The sequence below is a fragment of the Gasterosteus aculeatus genome, chromosome 4, assembly GCF_964276395.1.
Source record: "Gasterosteus aculeatus chromosome 4, fGasAcu3.hap1.1, whole genome shotgun sequence".
Classification (NCBI taxonomy): Eukaryota; Metazoa; Chordata; class Actinopteri; order Perciformes; family Gasterosteidae; genus Gasterosteus; species Gasterosteus aculeatus.
The window spans coordinates 34,869,535-34,895,875 of record NC_135691.1 but is presented as its reverse complement, the minus strand read 5'-3'; the positions used below and the strand labels follow the sequence as shown (position 1 = coordinate 34,895,875).

Here is a 26,341-nt window from a genome sequence, read left to right as displayed (position 1 = left end):
CCGCCTCAGGCCCCCCGCAAACAGAGACAATTACACATCGACTGATTAGATTAGAAACGCCGCGGACGCGACGCCATGAAGACTCCGCCCATACGTGAGAAGAAACAACAGCTGCTGAACACGTCCCGATAACAGACGACGCCGCTCACCAGGAAGACGGTGAAGTTCTTGGTCTCCTTGGTGAAGTAGGACGTCACCCCCACCACGGAGACGCCCTCCTCGGCGGTCGCCACGTACGACTTCTCCCCTTTGCTGTCGCTGAAGTACAGCAGCTGCTCGGCGGCGCTCAGGTTCCTCAGCGAGCAGATGCCCCGGAAGACGCTGCCGCAGACCACCAGCACGTCCGTGGCCTCCTGCACCAGCAGCAGCTTGTTGTGGTTGTCGGTGTCCACGGCCTCCTCGCAGGCGTCCGTGACGGGCGGCGTGCACTGCTTGTTGTCCCTCTTGGGGCCCGTCTCCGTGCGGGACTCCACCTGCAGGTTGGCGCTCAGCTGGTAGAGGCGGTTGACGGCGCCCACGTACAGGCGGCCCGAGCGGGGGTCCGTCACCACGTTGTTGATCAGCGTGTCGGAGGGGAACTCTTTGTTCTTAGCGTGGCAGGGGGCCGCGCAAGCGGTTGCCAGGGCGACGAGGGCCAGCTGCCACGCCCACTCCATCGTGTCTGGAGGCGGGAAAACAAGATGAGAGACATTTTCAAGCGTGTGGGGAGGAAGAAACGGGTTAAAAAGTGCGGAGAGACAAAGGCAGGAAGTGTGTGTGTGATTGAACAGAGACTGAAATTAGTTGTGTGACATTGTGAGTTTCTCCTTCCATTAGTCAGGGTGCGTTTGATTACAGCCGAGGCGTCACTGCACCGCCGTTAACGGGGTATTTTTGGTCGATTCTCATAAACTTGATGAAGTATTTTAAATATTACTGAGTGAATAGTAAAAATGTAATCGCGGCGGCCTTCTGCCGGGTAAATGAAAGCGCTCAGAGTCGCATCGTGGTCGTTTATTTCACGAGCATATTTTACCGGCCTATTAGATCGCTCTGATTGGTGGACGACACCCCCCCCCCTCCGCTCCCAAATGGAATAGTCTTCAGCTCGCTTCATTGCAGAAAGGATCTACTGGCGTGAAGACTAATCTCTGCACCACCTGCCGGCCCCGATTGCCGAGCCTCAGATATCAGGAGTCGGGTGGTCCCCTTTTATTTAACGAGCATCACTGACTGAGCAGATTATAATCTACAACGACTGCGTCTCTAAGTGCTCTGCAGACAAAGTTACACCAGCAGCGTAGTCCGACTTAACAGGAAAATTAATTCATGATCCGGTCTCTGGCCCCCCTTGGGTTCTAGTGTCATCTTCCTCCTCCTCCTCCTTCACTTGGAGACTCTCGGAGGTGGAAATCTGTGGCATCTCACTTCTTCTCTCGGCTTTCGCTTCTCTTTGTTTTACTTGTTTGCCTTCATCCTCCTTAAAGTCAGACTCTGTATCAGCCCACGAATAAGATGTGTGTGTGTGTGTGTGTGTGTTCTTCTATTCTCGTTTGGCTTCAAGATTTTTCACTTGGAAGATGCCATTTCCGCTCTTTTTTAGCTCCATCTTTGGTCTCCACCACCATCAACATCAGGAGGGGGTTGGTTGAGTTGGTGGTTCGGCATGTTTTGGTTTAACAGAATGTTGTTCAGTCTGCTTCAATGTGGCGTTACAACTCAGTGTGTGTGAGATTACATTGGCAGAACACACACACACACACACACACACACAGGAGGGAACAGCAATCTGTGACTCATTAGAATCAGAGTGCGTGCTTTGTGAAAGCCTCGCTGACCCGCTGTTAGAACGTTTGGAGGGAAACTGAATGCAGGAATGTCTGCTGAAGCCGAGGGAATAAACCGAATCTCTGTCGCCGTCCAAGCTTTTCTCCTTCTAACTTCACATCCTCCCTCCCTCCCTCCCTCCTCTCCTGCGTCCTCACATCCTCACCCTCAGGAACGAGTTCAAACTAAAAAGTGGGTTTCTGACACTGGAAATCCCCAGAGACTATCCAGAGACTATCCAGAGACTATCCAGAGACCATCCAGAGACCATCCAGAGACCATCCAGAGACCATCCAGAGACTACCCAGAGACTACCCAGAGACTATCCGGAGACCATCCAGAGACTACCCAGAGACTACCCAGAGACTATCCAGAGACCATCCAGAGACCATCCAGAGACCATCCAGAGACCATCCAGAGACTACCCAGAGACCATCCAGAGACTACCCAGAGACTACCCAGAGACTATCCGGAGACCATCCAGAGACTACCCAGAGACTACCCAGAGACTATCCGGAGACCATCCAGAGACTACCCAGAGACCACCCAGAGACCATCCAGAGACCACCCGGAGACCACCCCGAGACTACCCAGAGACTACCCAGAGACTACCCAGAGACTACCCAGAGACCACCCAGAGACCACCCAGAGACCATCCAGAGACCACCCAGAGACCATCCAGAGACCACCCCTGTCTGTCTGCTGAACCCGTCTGTCTGTCTGTCTGAGATCTGTCTGATTGCTGAACCCGTCTGTCTGTCTGACGTCTGTCTGTCTGCTGAACCCAACTGTCTGTCTGTCTGTCTGACGTCTGTCTGCTGAACCCGTCTGTCTGTCTGACGTCTGTCTGTCTGTCTGCTGAGTCTGTCCAAGTAAGAAGTCTTTGAATACACGACAGATACTCCAGAAAATCTTATGATAACATATGATTGAAAAACACAATATGTCTTGTCTCGTCTTCTCCACCTCTTCCTTCCGTCTGCCACATCTCACACATCTAGACTGAACTGATAAGACGCTCGTCTTTTGATTTCTTGTTCTTTATTTTCTGGCTCCAAACTTCTGACTTGATGTTTGTGGCTGAATCGCTCTCAGAGTTCGGAAAGCCTTGATTTCCATTCATCGCACCACCGGGCGCCATCCGCCATTCACGACATCGGGTCGGAAGGAGCGCGGCGGCTGATTGGCCGAGCCTGCGGGGAAATATAGAGTTCTTATTGGTGGCAATGAAGGGGCCTGAGAGGAGGAGGATGGCGCGCACGCACACACATGGTTACACCTCCATCTAGAACCAAGGCCCAATTGGAAAAGGAGGTTGGTGCCTCTAAATTGGCGGAACCAGGAAGCGGTTTCGTTTGGACCCGAGAGGATTCATATTGTTACGCCACTAAGCCCGTGTTGGTGCACATTATGACCCAGTGAGGAGAGGATTAGTCTAATGACGGCACTCACTACACACACACAGACACACACTGTGTGTTGTCTGCAGTACCACCGGGTGACATCTCAGCAGGGACCAACAAAAGGCCGACTGTGCGGACAAAGACACAATCTAGCGCAAACAACGTATGAATCAGAAGCAGCATTGAATAAACAGCCCTCAGAGACCCTGTGAGAGCAGAAATCGTCCGATTAGTTTTATTTTTGTTGGAGGGACTCTGCCGGTGCGTTCAAGGACACCAAAACCGTCGAAAAGGAATTGACAACAACGAGAAGTTTGACCAAAGTGAACGCGAGGAAATGTCCCTTGTGATTACCAACCTGAAATGAGGTGAAATCTGCCCTCTGCCTGCAAGGAAGGAAACCAATCTCCTTAAGCAAATATCGCTCTTCATTAATGCACAACAGTCCTGCTGCTGCGCTGAAGTAAAGACGATCCCATTTCATGCCGCTGATTAAGTCGGTCTTATGCAAATGTAATTTCGCGTGGCGTCCTCTGCGAGCGCTTTCTCTCCCGCTTCAGAGCTCCCGGGTTAAAGGAGTCGGTTGGCGAGGACTCGTCCTCAGGAGAATCCCGCTGCATGGACACAGGTACCGTCATGCAACATGGGGGGCCGGGGGGGGCTTCATTAATTCCTTTGACAAATGCCATTATAATGACATATTAACATACAGTTACTATGCGCTCATCACAGTGTGTGTTTTTTCCAACGGTCACCGCGATGATGTGGAAAGTAAAGGTTATTTTGCTCCACGACGTCACCAACTTGGTTATTAATTGGTGTGTGATTTAAAACGACCATTTTCCTCTTTGAGGCGACGCTGTGCTCGTTACCCAAAGTCACCCAGTCAGGACTTAATTAACCGTGGGATGAAAATACCTCGTTAATAGCCTAAACGCAAATAAAAATAATCGCTTTACATCATCTTTTTGAAGACAACCTGGAAGTACTTTGGATTATAAATCACTCCGGGCCGCAGATTAAATGTGGATGAATTAAGAAGGAAAACAAACAAAGTTGAGTCATCGTGGACACGATCCAGCAGATCCGCAGCGTCACTGCGATTATCGAACCTCCAGAGAGACGCAGAGGACTTCAGGAGAGACGCTCTGCGCTGTGTTCATGCTCACGCACGTGAGCCTCAACGTGCATTATTCAAAAAGTTAAAAAGTTAACGTTGTCCCGGTCGTCTTGAACTGCACAGCCAACCTTTACCCACATACTCATACATAACCAGGGGGGGGTCCTCTGGCTCTCAATTAACAACAAAGCGGCTGCGATTCAGCAGCGTGTGTGTGTGTGTGTGTGTGTGTGTGTGTGTGTGTGTGTGTGTGTGTGTGTGTGTGTGTGAGAAAGAAGCCTGCGTTCCGCTCAGATTAAAGGATTTGGAGCGAGAAGCCTTATTGCAGAGGAAGAAGAGGGGAGAGTTCTCCCTCCGCCTCCGTTCAGACCCGATTAAAGCCCAGAGGACTCTCCCAAGCCAACACACACACACACACACACACACGCGCACACGCACACACACACACGCACACACAGGAACCCGTTGGACGTTCCACCTCGTGCCGACATGCCTGCAGAGAGTCAGGAATCCTCCAGCACCAACACGACCGCCGGTACGTCAACTAACCCCTGCTCTAAGCCCCGCCCCCCTGACGCAGGCGGGCCAATGGGGTCCAATCTGGAACGTTAGCGCTTCGTTAGCTTGCGCACCTGGTTTAATACACTGTGTTAATGATAAAGGCCCATTAAGATGAAATACTGCATGTTCAGCTGCGGTTTAATCCAAATTTGGCGAGCTAGTGAGTGTTTTCACGGTGATGTGCGCGTGTGTGTGTGTGTGTGTGTGCGTGCGTGTGTGTGTGGCATGTCTTGTCACGGCACACACTCCGGGTCGTTACTCCTCTAAAACATGGCGGCGCGCGCTGAGCTTCCTCCAACGTGTAGCTCGTAGAAAGCGTGAGCCGCACACGGCGGCCTTTCTGCTGGCCTCTGCTGGTCCCACCACGGCTGAATGTTTGTGTCCATCTGGGGTTTTAATCCAGAACCACCTGACCGGAGAACGCATGCGGAGACGAGACGTCGCTTTTCACCGTCTCCACATTCTCGTTCTGATTTTTTTAGGATTGTCCTGCCAGATTTTGCAGGGGAAACATTTGTCTTTCTGCGTGTAAAAGTCTCTTTAATCTCAGACAGACGTGAACTTATGCTCTCCAGGGGAATCGCTGTCATTCAACACTACCGCCTCCGTCCACAGGGGGCGCCAGAGTCCACACTAAAGGAACGCTCCCTGTGGCAGCTTTAACAATAAAGAGTCAGAAATAAATCATTATGTCACTTGCGTGTGATGTGGGTTTCTAAACAAATATCTAAACATCCGTCTTGTCCATCGTGTTAGAGGACGTTACGCACCAACCGCCAAGTCAGATTCCTTGTATGTCTGACATGTTGTGGTGATAAATGTGCCTCATGTGTTTATTTAAAACCCTTTTCCAGATTGGCCGGATTGAAAAGACTCCAGACTGGTTTATAACTGATAAACAGTTTTAATAAAATTGTTTGAGCCACATTTATAAACAGAATCACTTCGACTTCTCACTTTAAACTCCAGCGTGCAGCGCGGCGTGAAGCAGATGTTCCGTCCACTCACTGCACAGCTGGGGGCGGAGGAGAGGTAGTAGAGCGTCGTGGTGGAGCTGCTCCACCTTCTCAGACACACACACACCTAATAAATTCCGTCACATCAGTAGGTGGGGATTTGAAATCTCTGCATGTTGGCCTTGTTTTTGTTGTCACGTCAATCATTCGAAAACCCTTTGAATTCAATTCAAAGTGCGTTTGCATTATTTATCGGCGTGTGAATGTCGTCCTCCGCCTTGTTCTAAAGCTGCTTTATGAATAAAACTTTAGCATCGTGGAGAAGAGGATAAAGTCTGGCGGTCAAGAGCGACGGTCCACGTTGCCGTTCCAACAATTTTCATCAGCGAAGACGTTGATTTCAGTTCATTATTCCATAACGCAGGAATACAAATTTTTTAAAATAAAAATAAAGCCAAGCTGTGTTCCAAATCAGACCTTTTTCTTAGTGCAGTGTTTCATGGTCTGTTTGACTAGATGATCATCAATTGTGTTAAAGAAGAGTTGGGTTTACAATGTTTCCTGAGGGAATAAATCAAGTCATTTCCTCATAGACGTCTATGGGAGCAGAGGAGTCGCCCCCTGCTGGTCACTACAGAGAAGTAGAGTCATTTCCTCATAGACGTCTATGGGAGCAGAGGAGTCGCCCCCTGCTGGTCACTACAGAGAAGTAGAGTCATTTCCTCATAGACGTCTATGGGAGCAGAGGAGTCGCCCCCTGCTGGTCACTACAGAGAAGTAGAGTCATTTCCTCATAGACGTCTATGGGAGCAGAGGAGTCGCCCCCTGCTGGTCACTACAGAGAAGTAGAGTCATTTCCTCATAGACGTCTATGGGAGCAGAGGAGTCGCCCCCTGCTGGTCACTACAGAGAAGTAGAGTCATTTCCTCATAGACGTCTATGGGAGCAGAGGAGTCGCCCCCTGCTGGTCACTACAGAGAAGTAGAGTCATTTCCTCATAGACGTCTATGGGAGCAGAGGAGTCGCCCCCTGCTGGTCACTACACAGAACGCAGCTTTAACTCATGAAGCTCTGACTTCACGCTTTAGAACTGGAAGGTTCCACCTGCATGGAACTTTAGTCTTCCAACTATTGCAGCTTCGACCCGCTCGCTCTGTATCTGCTGCGCTAAGGATTGTGGGTAGGAATGGCCAAACCTGCGAAGCGCTTAATCGCACTCTTTGTCGAGTCATCCCATCGCTCAACAAACGGGGGATCCGTGTGACGGCGGCGTCCACGCCGAGACGAAGGGAAGCGGCGAGGAGACGCTCCGTTTGATCTCCCAAACCGTTCATAACGAAGAGCGGCGTCTCGCTCACACACAGTGAGGCGCCAACAAAGAGGTAGAACAGATCGCACATCAATGTGTATTCATGAGCCGCCGGGAGATAAAAGGGAGAAAATGAAGAGTCAGAGATTCGGGCAGGGAAGAGGTGCATTCTGGGACGGGGGGGAAACTAAGCCCTAGAGAAAACTAGCCGGGAAAGACACACAGGACGGGACTCGTTAGACTCCCGAGTAGGACGCGGCTTTCAGCCTCCATTTTCATATCCTCTGCTTCTTATTTGCAAACGATCAAACTTGCTTTTATTTTATTATATTTGAGCATCGGAGAGAAGCAGGAGGAGAAAACCTCCGGACCCCGCGGCAGTAAAACGGGACACTACCGCTTCAGCCCACAGGGGGCGACACAAGCAACGCTAAATTAAACCTCTAATAAAACAATACGTCAATTAATGATTACATACTTCATACTACACCCGCATTAGAAAACGTTCAGCTGGTTTCCATCTTATTAATAACTCCCTTCACCCAGTTTCCTGATACGACACCAAAAATAATACAGGTGTGATAACGTACACGCGCACACACACGCACACAGACACACACACACACACACACACACCTTTGTACTGAGGGAAAGCAGCCAGGCTTTGATATCCACAAAATAGAACGAGTGAGTTGTTTGTTAAAACTATTTGGGTCAATGGGGAGTTCGCTGAGCAACAATGCAGGAACCGAAGGTACACAAAGACACGATGCGCGCACACACACGTGCACGATCAGCTGAAGCATGCACAAACCCAACACGCACGCACAATAAGTGTGTCTGACCCAGTTCATTATATGAGGGTGTTAGCAGGAAATCCGCACCAACATGCAGTGTGAATTTAGAGGGTATTACCAGCTAAATGGTACGATGCCACCATCCATGTGTGTGTGTGTGTGTGTGTGTGTGTGTGTGTTTCACATTTGACAAAATGAGCCTCTGAGCGGAGAACAAGCAAACAAAAAGCTGGAGGTTGTGTAACAGTGTGCGTGTTGTCTGTGCGTGTAAAGCAGCAGTAGAAGTTGTTGTGGTATCAGCCGGTGACAGCCAGCTGCTGCAGAGCGATAAAGAGACCTTTGGTTTCCACGTCTCTCTCTCTCAGCCCTGAGGACCAGCGTGTGTGTGTGTGTGTGTGTGTGTGTGTGTGTGTGTGTGTGTGTGTGTGTGTGTGTGTGTGCGTAAGCTGCATAAATAGCTCGAAGGAAACAAATACAGCGACGCTGAACAACAGCCAGAGCATTCATCGACAGACACACACACACACTCGTTGACTGAAACTGTGTCCCTTCCTGATGAAATTAATAATCACTGAAATGTTTTGTACGTTTTCGGCCCAAAGGCAAGTTTTATTAATTACTACGAATAAATAAAAAAGAAAAGCTAAAGTTAATTCTCATTTTTTGTTTTTTCCACCACAAAGTACAAACTTCCACCGGTGACAATCATGCTGCCCTTTCAAAATAAAGTACCGTCTTCAGAGGAAGCGACGTTGTGAGGTTCAGGAAGGTGGAGCCAGGTGAGTCAGGAGCCGCTCTGAGGAGGCGGGACTTAAAGGGAAGCCCCCCCAGCCATTAGTCGGGTCCCGGTGAGTCTGTGTGTGTGTCATCAAGAGCGTTCTATCTGACGAGGCAGGTAGCGACGTTTAGCTGAGCTGTCCTACAGTATGAGGCGCTGATTACACCACTGTGGGAACGAGACACAGAACAGCAGAAGAAGACGAGAGGACGTTTTGTGCGTCACAGGGGAGACGAGGTCGTCCTGAGTATCAAAGTACATTTAGAAAGTATGCAAGTAGTTTCTCTTTTCAGTAAACGTTTACTTCATATTTGAAGGCGGTAGTTCCAAACAGTGGTAGTGAGTCCTTCCACACACACACACACACACACACACACACACACACACACACACACACACACACACACACACACACACAGACTAGAAGCTGCCTCTGTCTGGTTATGTTTAACCAGCGCCTTTAAACTCACTGTGTGTGTGTGTCTGTTGAAAGTGACATCAGCTTCTTAATTGTGTTTCTTTTCCTTCTTTGGACCAAAATTCCCCAAAAACAAACACTGAATAAATCAGCAAATTGTTCTCTGGATGAACCAAAAATACAGAATTCTTTGCTGGTTGAGCCGCCTGAATTATTTAAAGTTCTTCCTCAGTGGTTTATTCCTGACATCTGAAGCGCTTTCCATTCACTCATTGGGTCCTTTGTCTAAATAAAATATATTGATATATATATATATATATATATATTATATGAAAAAATAAATACAATGCAAAAGAATTCTGGTGAAATAAGTAGAAATGAACCCACGAGGACAGTTCATCGTCAAGCGTCCTCAGGATGTCCACCAGCATCCACACGGACAAAGTCGCTCTTTTTGCTCCACTTTTGGTCTCCACCGACTCTTGAAGGGGAAATGTACGCTCATCATGGGAGTTAAAGGTTTAAAACTATGATATGTGATGATGTGTGACAAATGTTTTAATATAAAGCTTCTCCTTCGTTTCCCCGCCAACAGCTGGATATTAATATACGTCGTGTTCGTCCCGCTCAATATGGACGTTTCACAGGACAGAACTCATTCCTCACCCCCCCCCGGCTCTGCAAACTCTGAACATAAATTATGTCACATGTGTGTTTGTTTAAAATTAAAAATGTAATCTTCTACTTTGAAGTGAAGATATTAGACCATAAAATGTACCTTTTGTTTTTAAAAAACTGGTATTTGGATATAAAAATGTCAATCAATCAAAAATGTCAATCAATTGTAAACCCAGTTACACCAATTAAATCAGATTTTTTAGCCTAACTTTATAAACCTGAACATTTCAATGTTTTTTAAATATAAATTTGGAAAATCCCAAACAAACGTCCATTTGTTGTCCTTGTTTTCTTCCTCTGTGCTCAGCTTCCTTTATGCATTTATTTATGGTTCCACTCCTTTAAGCTTCGCAGCTCCTCCACCCTCTTATCTTGCTGATGGAGTAAGCACAGCTCCTCCACCCGACCGCAGAAACACTTCTACGACCTGGAAGAACCAGAAGAACCAGAAGAGCTTCTTTGTATCAACGTTTTCCGGAAGCACCAAGCTTCTTCTTGCGTGTTCTTTACATTATTTGTGTGCCATTAAATCCTTAAATTCTCTTAAAAAAAGTGTTCTTGAATAAAAATGTATCTAGTTTTACTTTAAAATGAAGGGTTCGATCTTTAATGATAGTATCATTTGTGTTACTCCTTTGTCTTCTTAAATAAAATGTGGGGGATTTCCACTCGCGCTGCGTCCTGATCTGTTGTGTTATTCAGCGCTTGTGCCTCCACGTGAATAATAGGAGCAAAATAAACAGCAGGTACTTTAACTCCTGAGGAATAAATGTAAAGTTTACAGAAGAAAATAAACTTTGCTTCACGAGGCGACACCCGCCGTATAAAATCTATAACATGTAGCCGCTTTGGGCTTTGAATAAGGCTGGTGTGTATTGACTGTGTGTGTGTGTGTGTGTGTGTGTGTGTGTGTGTAAGCCGCTGGGAAAACGAACTGGTCATTTTCTCAGGCCTCTATCTGATCTATGAGTGGAGGAACAGAACACACACACACACTTTATGACGTCTGTAAAACCCGTCATTATCCTCTAAATTCCTCCTTTCCAACGGCCCTTGAACACATCACGCAGGACAAACGCTCGTAAAAAAACTAAAACAAACAGAAGCTTAAAAATTAGATATTTCATCAAAAGCTATTTGATTCAACGCGTCTCGTTGGACATTTGTCCCCAGATGAACCGTAAGAACATTACGGAGCTCCTTGTTGGCGCCCTGAAGCCTCATCGGAGAACTTCCACGGAACTCCTGCAGAGAGGCTGCAGATAAACGTCTCATGTCCATATGACATAGAGGCGGGACAAACGCTGGACATACAGAATGATTTATGTCATAACCAGAGACGCGTGTGAGAGCACCTCGTCCTCCCACCGCCCCCACAGGGAACCTTCACGGGAAACAGATCAACGGACGAGTCCCCACATATAGATTCCAATCGCTAACGGGTCAGAATATATTACATATATTTATAGAATACAACGTCTCAGAGGCTTTAAGATTCTAATTAAAAAGTGTCTGAAATGGTCTCATATTCATATAATGAAGCGCTGAAGTGTTTTTAATCGAAAAGGTTTTTATGCACAAATCTAAACCCCCTTCGGGGTGAAAGCGTTATTATATGATATGATATTATAATGAATGGAGATGGATTATTACCGGTGATCGTTTAAACTCATGAGAAGTTAGACGTGACTTTCTAGGATCATACAATCAGCTTCAGATCAATATTCATACCTCGATGTGCCATCGACCGGAACACAAACGAGGGATTTATGACGTCTGAGAGGCCTTTATTCAACAGAGAGGTTCCTCCATTGTGGAGAAGTATTAAACATTAGGAGTTTGCACATATGAATATACAATATAATAAATACAGAAACTGACACACGATGTCAATGCGACTTTGTTTACATTGAACACACGTGTGAGAAGTCGCACAGAAGCAGCGACCGCGTTCATTTCCTGCTGCCGACTACTTCCTGCTCCCCAGCCAGACCGCTCTCCGGAGGTCACGACCTCTGGACACGAGCCACTCCAAACAACGCGCTCCCCCCCAAAACGCCACTCAAGACTTTCTGAATCCGAAACGACGGCTGAATCGACGCTGATGAACACATTTAAACAAATAAGGGTACGAATGCAGCAGACGAATAAGAAGAAATACGACTTCTGGAAATACGTGTTTACAAATGTGACAGAAAATGAGATAATGGAGGAAAAAAAAAAGACATTTCATATCTTTTAATGAGAAAACGACCCGTTTATATTGAGCACGAACTGACTTCCACTAATCTCCCTCCATCGATGGCACTCGATGGGAGAGGAGGGAGGGGGGGGGGGCTGCTTCAATCAGGAGTAATAATCCTTAAATACGCTTCCAAACAACGGGAGAAGAAGTCTGTGGAGCTCGGCAGAGACATCGAGGCTCCGGTTGTTCGTCTGGGAGTTCGAATGTCGCCGTTTGTTGCTGAAGAGGCAGTCTGGATCTCAGTGGGGGGGGGGGTGACATATTTGACATCTCCATCTCCAAAGACTGAGGAGAAGACGTGCGGCGGAGCCCTTTTGGGGATTGGCGTTGATTTCCTGTCTGAAAAAATCCCGATGACACGCTGACAGCAGACGCAACACACACACACACACACACACACACACACACGTTTGTTATCGCTTAAGTCGCCTGACAGCCGGGGAGGGGGGCGGCTGGAGGGGCGGCTGGAGGGACGGATGTTTGAGGGACTCGATGGAAGAAAACCTTGGAGGATATTGGGAACGTCAGCGGATCCTTTAAAAGTTTAATCTCACGACTGTAATCTGGATTAACGCTCCGTTGAAGCTCCATCGGGCCCGCGGAGTCGCCGGAAGGATGCGAGCGTCACAAAGAGATTCTACTTCCTCTGATGGGCCGCCACGGACGAGGACGGAGGTGGGATGCTATCGCGCTAACGTGCTAATTTTAATGACCCAGGAAACGTACGTGAATGAAGCAAACGGAGGACGTGAAAATGCGTTTATGGTGTATAATAATATAGTTTACCAACACATACATTCGTTCTACTTTTCTTTACACAAACAGCAGCTTTTAATAAAAAAAACATTTTCAGTGAGAATAGTTTTGGTCCCAAAACAAGTTAAACGATTCCAATTTTTTTTAATTAATCTATTTTAATCAAAGTAAATATTTGTATAAAAAGTGATTTAAGCGCTGTGATTCGTCAGAAGCGTCAGACTGAAGAAATGCTATTCGCCGCTTTATTGTGAAACAGGAAGCTGCTCAAATTCAAATCACACACGTCCTTCAAACTAAAAGCATGCAGGACATTTCTGCTCTCCTCTGTGTCGGCGCCTTGTTGCTTTTCTCAACAGGAAACTCAAGTGAAAGAAAAGCTTGGACTGACCCCCCATCCTCATGCTACAGCTGACAGATCCCCCATCAGGCCTTTGTGAGGACCATCATCACTATTTGTGCCCCAGTGCATGTTGGGTTGAGACGGCAGGAAGCAGAGTCTAATATTCAATTGGATTTTTAGCAGTAAATTAATCCTACAAAAGATCTTTAATCTCAAAAGAGTAATTCAAGCAAAGAGAGAAGGTTCTCTATTGGGGAGGAGAAATTAACGTTTATTTTAGTGATAATAGCTTTATACAGATAATTTATATAGATAATGTTTTGGGATGTTTTTTGTGCATAGTTAAACATTTCAGGTCAAATAAATGAAAAAAAAATTCTGCAGTGACTTCTTTTTTTTTTAGGCCTTCCAGTCTTTCAGAACGTGGATGAAACTCAGATTGTTGTTGGCAGCGTCTTGGTGAATACGCCGATCCAACAATGTGGAGGTGACGTTGCCTCACAAGCGACCGCTGCTTCTGATGACGAGTCCACAGAACCTGGTGGCAGATGGAAACTTTTCTTTTGAAATAAATACGCTGGATATCGTTCTAAACGACGACGTCTGATCGGCGCTTCGCTTAAAGTTTGCCTCTTTTTGGCCCGATCCTCGTCCTGCTTTCTATTTAACGAGTGTGTTTGTGCTCATCTTGGCCCCCACAAGGGCCCCTAATGACCAATTTACATAATTAACACGCTGAGGCGGCGGGCTGCTGAGGCAAGTTCTTTCTTTGCGTCCCCCCCTCAAAATTTTCTCTCTTTTTCTCTTTATGTTAATACCTAATATTCAAATGATGGATTTCTTGAGATATAAACAGAAAATTGATATCATTATTCTAATTAACATTTCAGTGGCGTGTGGCAATTTGGCTCCAAATAGACTTTTTTTTGGTCTTAGTGATGCTAAAAAAAAAAAGACAGGACCATTAAATCCACAATATTTGAGTCCATGAAATGTAAAACATAAATAGGGTGAACGTGAGGTTCTCGCCATGCGGGACGTAAACGCGCTCTGCTGCAGAGTCTCACCGGACGCTAAATAATCAGGCGCGTTCTCGCCGGCTCGCCGTGGTTAAACGCCGGCGAAGCGGGCAGACGGAATCGAACCGGATTAGACGGACAGCACATTTTAATCTCGTGAGACAACGTGAGGCCGAGTCCATCTCAGGGATTCATTTACCTCCAATCAATGGCTGCAAACACACGGAAACCATCGTTTCCTTTTCTTCTGGGAGACGAGTGAGAATCACATCAACATTTTAAACATCCTCCAATATTTAATATTGACTTTAATCGACGTGTTTTCCTCCGCTGCCACTGACGGAGTGTCAGTCTCACTGATCTCAGATCATCATCATCATCATCATCATCATCTCCCCAGGACTGACAGCTAATAGAAGAAGGGACTCGGTAAATGCAAATACAGTTTAATGTGCAGGGAAAGAGGAGTCCAGCCGAGCGGAGGTGGACGGTGAGCGAGTGCCTGGTGTCCTCTTTCTAATCTGCAGGCAGAATACAGAGTGCAGGAACACACCCGACTGCAGTAATGACTTCGCCTCAGTGCTGTGTGTGTGTGTATAAACAGGCTGAACCCAAAGCATTATGGGTACTAAGAGAGTGAAGAAAAGGGGCCGAACGTGAGATCAGACTGCTGAAAGAGGGACAAGAATCCCTCCTCTTCTTCTTCCCTGTACAAACAGGTCTCCGCCCTCATCCTCTTCATCCCCCCCGACACACACTGCCTTTTCAACTGCCCTCTTTATCTCTCTTCCTCCTCCTCGTCTCTCTCTGAAACCCAAAACCTCTGTGATCCCGGCCTGTGGCCCAAAGAGGGACTCCGGGGGGCACGACGTGTTCTCATCGTTGCTGAATGAAAAAGCTGATTATCGTCACGATTTCCTGGTTCACAAATAAACTTTGATAGTGAAAAATGCTCTTGATGACTTTAGAGGTGTTTATGGAACAAATTAATGCAGAAATCTTTGGCCTTTTGCAACGAGTAGAATCAAGCACTAAGCCCCGCCCTCTTAAATTGGATTTAAACCATAAATGTACTAAATGAACATCACGCTGAAACTACAGATTGAGACCATCAACTCATGTTTACTGAGGGAAGTAAGTCGTTTCCTCATAGACGTCTATGGGAGCAGAGGAGTCGCCCCCTGCTGGTCACTACAGAGAAGTAGAGTCATTTCCTCATAGACGTCTATGGGAGCAGAGGAGTCGCCCCCTGCTGGTCACTACAGAGAAGTAGAGTCATTTCCTCATAGACGTCTATGGGAGCAGAGGAGTCGCCCCCTGCTGGTCACTACAGAGAAGTAGAGTCGTTTCCTCATAGACGTCTATGGGAGCAGAGGAGTCGCCCCCTGCTGGTCACTACAGAGAAGTAGAGTCATTTCCTCATAGACGTCTATGGGAGCAGAGGAGTCGCCCCCTGCTGGTCACTACAGAGAAGTAGAGTCATTTCCTCATAGACGTCTATGGGAGCAGAGGAGTCGCCCCCTGCTGGTCACTACAGAGAAGTAGAGTCATTTCCTCATAGACGTCTATGGGAGCAGAGGAGTCGCCCCCTGCTGGTCACTACAGAGAAGTAGAGTCGTTTCCTCATAGACGTCTATGGGAGCAGAGGAGTCGCCCCCTGCTGGTCACTACAGAGAAGTAGAGTCATTTCCTCATAGACGTCTATGGGAGCAGAGGAGTCGCCCCCTGCTGGTCACTACAGAGAAGTAGAGTCATTTCCTCATAGACGTCTATGGGAGCAGAGGAGTCGCCCCCTGCTGGTCACTACAGAGAAGTAGAGTCATTTCCTCATAGACGTCTATGGGAGCAGAGGAGTCGCCCCCTGCTGGTCACTACAGAGAAGTAGAGTCATTTCCTCATAGACGTCTATGGGAGCAGAGGAGTCGCCCCCTGCTGGTCACTACAGAGAAGTAGAGTCATTTCCTCATAGACGTCTATGGGAGCAGAGTCGCCGCCCCCTGCTGGTCACTACAGAGAAGTAGAGTCATTTCCTCATAGACGTCTATGGGAGCAGAGGAGTCGCCCCCTGCTGGTCACTACAGAGGACGCAGCTTTAACTCGTGAAGCTTTGGCTAAAACAAGAGATGCAGTTGGATGAAACCCGCCGGCGTTCACACAGAAGCGCTGTGACCACAACAAAAGGCCTCTGTTGACCCCACGGGGCAATCGCTGGAGGGGGGGAGACGCTCTGCGCAGACCGGAGCCATCAGAGCGGCGCTATCGGAGGGCTCCAGGGCGGCGTGCCGGTAATGAGAGTCTGTTAGCGCTCCGCTCTCCTCAATCCAATCAGGACAAAAGCAGCAAAGCGTCTCGGCGCCGGCGGAGGCTGTTTACATGGCGCTTAACTCCCGTTCCTCCGTGTTCGCCGCGCGGCCTTCAGGGACCGGAGAATGTTACCAAAGAGCAGAACGCCAGCTCCGGTTTGGAAGTTTCATCCTCGTGAAACAAAAAGCCGTTTCTCAGCGGATTTTTGCTGTTTTCTCTATTTTAATTTAATGGGGTTGAATTTCACCGCTATGGAAAAGAGTAAAGAGAAAACAGACGTTTTTTTTGCATGTTTCTTTGCCTTAAATCACAAAAAAGAGAGAAAACAAACATTATTAGTAGTATTTTTTCAAATCTGTTCATCCGAAAAGTCTCTGAGTGTCCCCGTGTTACCGGAGTTAAATGGAGTCTTCATGCGCTGTAGATATTAAACTGTTTACATGTTTACATGCCCTCCTCCCAGCTTCTCCTCGGTGTCCAGTCAAAGGTCACCTGAAGGTCACATGACCGCTGGTCTCAGGTGAATCAATCACAGAATTCAATCATCTATTCAGAATCTGGTTAAAGCAAACGTTTTAGTCTTTGGATTGAAGCCTTTGCCACAAGTGATGCGTTCAGGGACCGTGTGAAAGATGATAATCCAACGATAAAGCTCAACTAAATGGTGTAGTTTACAAGGAAAGATATGCTTCTCACTCCCTCGGGGGGGGGGGGGTTTGGGGTTCAGGAGGTTTGGAAACATTTTGCACATCCTGCAAACTACAACTGACTTAATACCCAGTTGGTTTAAAAGCAACGAGACGACAGAGGTCAGATCTCAAAGTGAGTGAGGTCATCTCACGTGACCTTACCCTCCTAAAGACCTTTGACGCCCTCGAGGTCGCTGCTGGACGTTTTAAGACGCACGGGGAAAGAAGCAGGTTGAATAGAACAATAATTGCTTCTTGCTGCACAACGCTGGAAAATAAAAGCGGCGCCGATGAGCTCGAACCCGGACAAGAGCGCCGCCTCAGCACAAGAGGCAGCGAACCATTCAGGAGAATCAAAATGATCCAGGAGATTAAAGAACCAGCCTGGAGCAGACATGGAGGATCAGGAGGACAGAGATGGTGGACCGAAAAACATGAAACAACCTTTAGAAAATAGTCTTACTCAATCTTACTCAATCCTCGATCCCTCCTGAAGCAGCTCCGGGGAAATGTTTGAATAGTTGAAAAGAAGAAACACACACACACACACACACACACACACACACACACACACACACACACACACAAACACACACCTCTAAGGGGAGATAATCTTCAGAGAATAATTTCATTCTCACAATAAATCCTCCCAGATGCTCACGAAGAATATATGAATGGGGAAGATAAAAAAAACCCATCACACGCTGGCGGTATTCATGCTTCCTGATGGAAGTCGGAAAAAAATACCCGTTTGTCAGAGCCTGGACGCGCACACGCACACGCTTACGCACACGCTCCTACTGTTTCTATGCATTAACATCCTAGTTCATTAATTCTGACGACGCTCCACAAACTTTAAACTCGACGGGTCTCAGAGGTGATCAAACCAAGCGCTCATCCTGCAGTGTGTGTGTGTGTGTGTGATTTGTATTAAATAATCATGTCGGGCTACAAGCGTCTATCCTTCAATCAGCCGTTAATCTTTCACGGTCTTTTAGAAACGATTGCACTTGTACAAACTGCCCAAAACTCCGATCTATAAGGCAGCTGTGGGTTTGCGTTTCAGTGCTCGTCGTGGTTTTCGCGCTTTCTAAACTCGTTTCAGCCCCTCGGCCTGTGGATGCTCACTTCTATTAAATCAATTTTGTTATTTCAAACACTTGGGACAAACTTCAGAGGCGACACAAAGCAGAACTCGGATCAATAAAGTCGATTGTGGTGAAAAACTGAAAAGGTGAAAAAACCCACAAACCTTCTTGACTTTTAGCATTGATGTGTTTCGCAGAAGGAAAACCCTCCTTTTAACCTCACACGGTGTCTGGACTGTCTGCACTGCTGGAAGGCTCCGGAGAAATAAGAAACTAGAGATCAATGTGTCATCAAACCGCTATTTCCAAGGTCAATAACAAAGCTTCTCCAGACAGAAATGCCTGTTCGGTTTAACCATTAAATTCTATTTTTAAGACACTTCAAAGTATCTTAAAAAATGTGGATGTTACGCAATAAATAATTCATGATTGAAGACTAAAGAAAACAAACCTTTCAACTAAACTTGGGGCGAGAAAAGACGACACTCGTCATTTACTCAGCGACGCTTCTCCCAGATCTCCACATGTGAAACACATTAACCCTGAGGCACACACACACACACACACACACACACACACACTTCAGAGGCGAGGACGCAGGAGAGTAATGGAGACCGTGGAGCGCAGTGAGGTAAGCCGTTAAAGCCCTCGGAGGCAGGGAGGGTTCCTGCTGTGGTCCATGAGAGCTCAGTCTGCTTCAGTACTTTCTCTTCTTCCACTTTGAAAAGTTCACATGGAATAAAAACATGGACTCCAGGTTTCCCCCCTCAGACGCTCTTTGTGCTCCAAACAAGGACTCAAAAGGAGTGAAAGCGGTCGGCTCGCTGCTGCGTAACAACAAAGCGCCGCTGTGCGCACAAGTCTTCTGCAAACGCTTGAAAAGAAACGCTACCAGGCGACCGTTGGCACAATGCGAGCAAACGGCAGGCTAACGACGGGCACACTGCGAGCAAACGGCAGGCTAACGACGGGCTAACGACGGGCTAACCACAGGGAAACCACAGGCAAACTACAGGCAAACTACAGGCTAACCACAGGCCAGCCAATGCCACACTACGAGGCAACCACCGGCTAATTACAGGCAAACTACAGGCTAACTAAGGGCCAACTACAGGATAACCACAGGCAAACTACAGGCTAACTAAGGGCTAACTACAGGATAACCACAGGCAAACTACAGGCCAGCCAATGCCACACTACGAGCTAACCACAGGGAAACTACAGGCTAACCCCAGGCTAACAAGGGGCTAACCACAGGCAAACTACAGGCCGATAAAGGATCCACTAAAGACCGACCAGGGGTCGACTACCAGCCAAAGAGTACTTTCCAATTAGAGCCAACTACCTCTGCTGGTTACGTGTATAATGCAAAATGAACTGCGTCTTTAGGCAACATTAGCACTTGGTCAGGCTTTGTGTTGTGTTTACTGGACTCTTCTCGCTCGCTAGGCTCTCTAAAGGTCTGATATTGATGAAGGTGGGTTTCACAGTGCGAAGGGATCAGATCCAGACAGCGAGTCCATTATGTCTCCTTCAAAAAATAACCGATCTGTGAACAACTATCAGCCGTCGGATAGATTTACTGAAGGAAACTTTGCAGCTCGGCATCACTGTCAAGACGGAAATCAGAACCAGATGTTCCCCTGAAACCCTTTAAAAGAGAAGATAAATGAGCTGATAGAAAGCAGGAGCCACAGTCAAGAGAGAAACAACAAACCTTCACAAAATTATGAGTAAACAAACAATGAACATATTTAGAAGAACAAAAAAAGCAGACTAACTTCTTTTTTGGTCCAATTGCGTAGCTACACGCGGCGCAGCTAAAAGAAAAAGAGCTTTGCTGCACGAAGGAGACACAAGCCACAGAAGAAAACAAACCACACATTTATCATGCCTTCACCCACGCCCTGTAACACACACACACACACACACACACACACACACACACACACACACACACACACACACACACACACACACACACACACACACACACACACACACACACACACACACACACACACACACACACACACCTCCTTCTCTTCCATCCTTCTTTCAATCATTCACTCCTTTTTTCATTTGATGCTTATTTCCTTCAACCCTCGCTCCCTTCCATCCTCCCTTACCTCCTTCCTTACTCACATTATTCTTTCACTCCCTTCCTTCCATCCTTTAACTCAGTCTTCTTTTCCTTCTTCCCACATTCTACTATTCTTTCAATTCTCCTTCATCTCTCAGCACCATTAAGGCTTTGGATTAATGAGCCAATGAGGGATTTAATGAAGAAGACGGACACACACAGTTTCCTCAGGTCTGAGGAGATGTTCACCATCTGTGTGAGTGTGTGTGTGGAGATAAAGATGGACTCCAGTCAAACCTCCGGCCCTCATATTTCACACACTGAAATGCAAACAACATTCAGACGAACACACAGACACACACACACCAGCAGCAGCAGACCTGGGGAGATAAGTGATGGAGAAGATGAACCCTCCTTGAAAGCTCCCCTCATGGTTCTGTTTACTGAACCTCTGGAGAAATTCATCTCTTCACAGTTCGACCGATGCGGCTTCGAGTTCCTGGGTTTATTTTCTGGACTGAATCTGGTGTTTGGTACCAAATTCCATAACTGTTGCAGAACCAAAAACCAGGAGAACTCCAAGTCAAATGTGAGTCAGAGCCTTAAAGTCCAAACAAGCCTCGAGAGTCGAGGGTCTTCCTCCTCTTTACACATCTGGACTACGTCCCGAGGCCAAGTTTATCGCTCGAGGTGTGTCGCTCTGCTGAGTCGGGTCAGAACCTCAGACCGGAGCGTTTTCAGGTCCCGAGCAGGCAGCTCCCTCGTGGCGAGTCCAAATCCCAAAGGCACATGTATATTTAGGTTTTCCGTTGTAAGCACAGTGATGGTTACGGGCCAGACACAAAGGAACATTTAAAGGAACATTTGAGCCTTTATGACTGCGGGTTGGACCGTTTTTTTCCAGAAGACAAAAGCTAAAAAGGAACAAACCAGAGCGGAGCAGAACTTCACCAGCCAGGTCTTTACACCTCGAGTGTGAGGCAGTGATGAATGACTGCGAGCGTGAGAAATGGATATATGAACACACACACACACACACACACACACACACACACACACACACACACGGTTGTTTGCTTTCAGAGCGACGTGGTACAAGCTCCCTGGGAAGGCTGAGGAAGCAAAGCGGTTTAAAGGGAACAAGAACCAATAAAACGCACACATTGTTTAACACAACCGAGCGGGTGGAGGTGCAGGGGGGGCTGTATTAACAACATGGAGGCGAGAGGAAAACTGATGGCTGGAAGACAGAAGGGGAGGCGGATTTAATTGAAGATGAAGGCGGCACATCTGGACTGATGCGTCTACCAATTAACCTACATAGATATCTATATATTTATATTAATACAACCGATGAGCATCACCAGTAAACTGATTCTTTGCAGGATGGAAAAGCCTCTGAAAGGATAAACTGCCGTAGGAGCCTTAAATGGACAGAATCACTGCGCATTGTGTTTGTGGTAGAAAACGTGCCTCGCACAAAGAATAAAAAGGACCCGAACTGAAGACGGCCCAGATGCTAAAGCGCTAAATAGTTAAAGATGCAACTACTTCCAAATAATATCAAGTAAATCAAAGTTAAGACCTCTCCATGTCTCCACCATTGTCAAGTCGTCTTCTCCACCCGGAGTCACATGTCATCTTCTCCACCCTCAGCGGTCATTGAGAGGCGGGTCACGTGTTTCGGTTAAAATCAGCGCCTTCCAAACATAACTCCACCCACTTTAATGATGGAGCCATCGGCTGGTTTTGTTCCCCCCGCCAGCGACGCTTTGTGCCGAGCTACGTCAGAGCTGGGTGTGATCCCCAGAACGCGACCCCACCCAGCGTTCCACACACACACACGAGAATGAAGCTCTGGTTCTTTTTCTCCATTCAAACCTGCCTGGATTGGACCCCCGTCCCCCCCCGTCCCCCCCGTCCCCCCCCAGGAAGAGTCTACAATCAGGGCTGAACGGTCTCACAGATATGCAAAGCAGGACAAAGGGTGAACTGACAACACAATGTGGACGCGAGATGGGACATGTCTGTCCCCAAGACCCTGTGATGTGTGTTTGTGGACAAACAAACTGTGTGTGTGTGTCTTTCATGAGAATTACTTTGAATCTATGAACTGAGGACATTTCTTCTTCAGGGTTAAATTCAACTTTTACGGTTGAAATTGTTTGTTCTTATTCTTTTGTTGGTTTTTCTTTGTCCGCCGTTCTCATTCATACCACAGAAGAAGAAGACTGTGATGTTGGTTGTTTTTGTACATTAAAGCGAGAAGGGGCACAATAGGAGAGGAGGGTGTGTGTCAGTAATTGTCTGATATGTGAGACGGGGCAGACGGGTCTCTGCAACAATTCATTTCTGTAAAACAGCCTGAAGCCTCCAATTACACACACACACACACACACACACACACACACACACACACACACACACACACACAAAACAAATTCACGACCCCCCCGGGACAAATGATGCAAACAAATACGTGAAGACAAAGTAGTTTGACCAGACGCAACTTCACAAAAAGAACCATTTCAGAGCAGAAGTCCGTACGGTGAAACGCTTCGTTACCTGATCAGCGTTCAGGCCGCGGATCTCTGATGTCATCGACCACCTCGCTCTCCTACAAGGAACAAACAAAAAGTGTTATAAGTTTATGTGTGTGTGTGTGCACTTTAATATCAGCGAGCCGCTTCGGGTTAGTTAATAACACAACACTTACAGCAATGTTCATTAAACGTAATTAATTCACTAAAAAAAAGAATAAAAGAAAAAAAAGAGAAAAGCATTTTGCCGCCTGGAATAATAACAAATAAGCTCCCGTTTAAAACAGGCCCACCGATCAGCGCATGAATCGAACTAAAGGCCTTTCCTTTGTGACAATGAGTCTCGGTTCTTCTCTCCCAACGATCGCGTTCATGCGCAAAAGCTCCGGAACAAAAAGGGACTTTTTCACTGAGCGGATAAAAGAGGAATCAATTAGTGAAGTAATCTCCATAATGAGAAGACACCGACACAGCGAGAGGAACACAGCAGGTACAAGCCAGTACTTTACTTTGAAAATACTCCACCGCAACATTGATTGAGCAGCACAACCCTTGATACGATATGGTTCCTTTAATCTACTTCATTATTCTATAAAGTCTCCCGGGTTCTCCAAGAAGAACAAAGCTGTGTGACTCCAAGAGGCTCTTTAGGAGGATTCTGGTCACCGCTTGAAGGAACCCGTCACAAGACCAGATTCAGGCCGCAAACGCGCTTCATTCCACCGACGTGAACAAAAGGCTCCTTCCACCTTTTGTGACGCGTCAAAAGTGAACCTCAGTGAATGAAAATACCAAAGTACTCGGTTACTTCCGGCAGACGTTGCTCTCCTGCAGGAACACGGATGAACGCCGCCTGTTCGCTGAAACAAGCAGCAAAGTGGGCCGCGAGCCGAGGCGCTGCGTGTGCGTTTGCGCGTTGTAGTTTGTTTGGCAGCACTTGTGTCAGCGCCGAGGCCCTCGGTGCGATGCAACAGAATGGGCCCCGTCTGTCCGCACCATATCTCAAAGAGCCATGTGCCCGACTGGTTTCAGACGCGTGTGCGTCCATATGTTCGAGCGTCTCGCATCTGAACATCCAGATGGCGAAGCATCAGTCGGCGCGATGTTTCCTTCCATCGGCCACGAAGTCGCTCGAAAAACCCACAGATGAAAAATGAATATTCATCTCAGGCGGCTTTTTTCCCCACACACAAAAGCAGCGTAACTCTTCCTCCATCACGAGGAGGAGGAGGAGGAGGAGGAGCCTCGTTCTAACAAAGACAATCTTGTTAAGAGTTCAAAGACGCACTTTGAGGTAGTTGTGCGTTCTTCTCTCAGCTCGACCTCCTCTGACCTTTCATCATTTCCTTCTTCTCTTCAGGACACAACTAACCGGCCGCCAAGTGAACCACTTTGTCTGGTCGTGTTTAACCGATAACGACTCATATTGGATCAAAGAATAATCCTCTCAATGTGAGCGATGATGTCAGCGACTCGTTCTCCACGTCGGTCATGTGACTAAACGTCTTTAAAATGAGTTTCTTCTCTCTGATCCAGAAGTGTCCTTCAGGAGCTTCATTCTTCTCTGGATTCTACTACAAACAAAAAAATGCTCAACTCCCAAAACCAAAAGTGACTTCATCGGTTTGTCCCGTTTAACCGTTCAGAGCGACTTACGGGTGCACGATAACGGCGAACAATCACAGGCGAAACACTGTGAAGACGCAGAGAGTCGAGGAAAAAGACGAAGATTAAACTAAATAAACAGTGAAAATGATAAATGTGTTTAAATACCGCGAAGAAGATTAACGAGTCATTACGTCAAAACAAATGATGGACGTTAAAACTTACTGCTCCATAAGTCCTTTCTATACACGGGTGTGTAGATGTGACAGTGGGACGTGCGCATTAGTGTGTGTGTGTGTGTGTGTGTGTGTGTAGAGGCTTATTTGTGTAGGATTTTGAGCAATTAGGACAGGAAACTGAGGCGCTTTGGCTTCCCTGTGGAATTAAGTTATGCGCACGCACACACACACACACACACACACACACACACACATCTCAACTGTGAAACATCACACACACACACACACACACACACACACGTGAAACATCACACACCTCCTCAACGGGAAGCAAAGCAGAGGTCTTCTGTTTAGTGTCATGTGACACACACACACACACACACACACACACACACACACACACACACACACACACACACACACACACACACACACACACTTTACGGCCCTCGTGGGTTTACTGTGACCCCTGTGATGTACGGTGGCCCGGAGGCTCAAACTGACCAACGAAAGCAGAGCAAACTGCCGATTGAATATCCCACAATGCAGTGCGCTAGCTGCTTGGTTCAAACACTTGGACAGGAAGTGTCCCTGCACACGGACGACTCGCTTCATTCCACACATTCCTGACAGCACTTTATCTCTTAATTAGCTTTTGGGATTGTTGTGTTTTTAAAATGGCAGAAATTATCTAAAAGATTTTGGAGACAGAGTCTCACCCCAAAGGGGCGACTGCAGCCTCCATCACCCCCCCCCCCCCCCCACCCGACCCCCCGACCCGGCTCAATCAAGCACAAAGATTATACATTCCTAAAAACACACCATCAAAACCCTCCAAAGACTCTGTGAAAGAGCCGTTAGCAGGAGGCCTCATCAGCGGCGCATTCAAGCCGCTCAATGCCGCTGATTCTCCCTCTGAATGCTGGGATTTAATAAGAGACACGGATCACATTTCATACATGTATTTATTTTCATATCCAGCACCAGTTGAAGAGCATCAGCACATTCACGGACGAGGGTCTTAGTAGAATATATATATATAATTTTATATTATTTCCTATTACTTCCTCATCCTTCTGCTACTTTTATTCTCCGTCTGTCCAGCATTACTGTGTCTGAATTCAAATTCCAGACTCTTCATACAATATTCTATTAAATGCTGAATTATATATAATAAGATTTAGTATTCAAGCTATAGCCACTATAGATGAAGGTGAATGAGGAAGATTGCTCTCTGATAATCAAAGTTTCTTATTTTTTAGATACTTTGTCGGAGCGTCACAGCTGCAGTTTCCCCCCAAAGCGCCCACAGGTAAGTGTGTGTGTGTGTGTGTGTGTAGATGGAATGTTACATCTCAATTTGTGTTTTGTAATAATTTGAGTGTGTTTTGTCGTATGAGAAGCGAATGACAAACGTACTTAAAGTTACATAAATATACACTTAATTATTAATACATATTGTGAAATTGGTCTTTAGCTCTAGTGTGAGAATCCTCAGGACCTTCAGGAGAGTTTCAGAGCACTCAGAGTTCTCCGAGCTGCCGTTTGAAGGAAGGTTGATTATGAGGAGAAACTTTAGAGGAGACAAGCCGCCGCCCGCCCGCCCCACCACCCCACCAACCCACACACAGCCCCTAATTACACCTAATGGAGGAAACACTCAG

At 47.0% G+C, this 26,341-nt stretch overlaps 1 protein-coding gene across 7 annotated transcripts in view; it reads right to left on the bottom strand.

Moving 5' to 3' along the window:
* LOC120816874 (plexin-B2) overlaps positions 1 to 26,341 on the bottom strand; it is a 62,087-nt gene that overhangs the window by 20,929 nt on the left and 14,817 nt on the right. For 5 of the 7 annotated variants that reach the window (XM_078100728.1, XM_078100735.1, XM_078100732.1 and 2 more), the window contains exons 2-3: positions 22,919 to 22,970; positions 150 to 661 (exon numbers count right to left, since the gene is read on the bottom strand). In XM_078100728.1, the coding sequence (XP_077956854.1) occupies positions 150 to 656 (507 nt within the window). In that variant the 5' untranslated portion in view covers positions 657 to 661; positions 22,919 to 22,970. The remainder of the gene's footprint in view (positions 1 to 149; positions 662 to 22,918; positions 22,971 to 26,341) is intronic. The other 2 variants (XM_078100733.1, XM_078100734.1) reach the window with 1 other exon arrangement.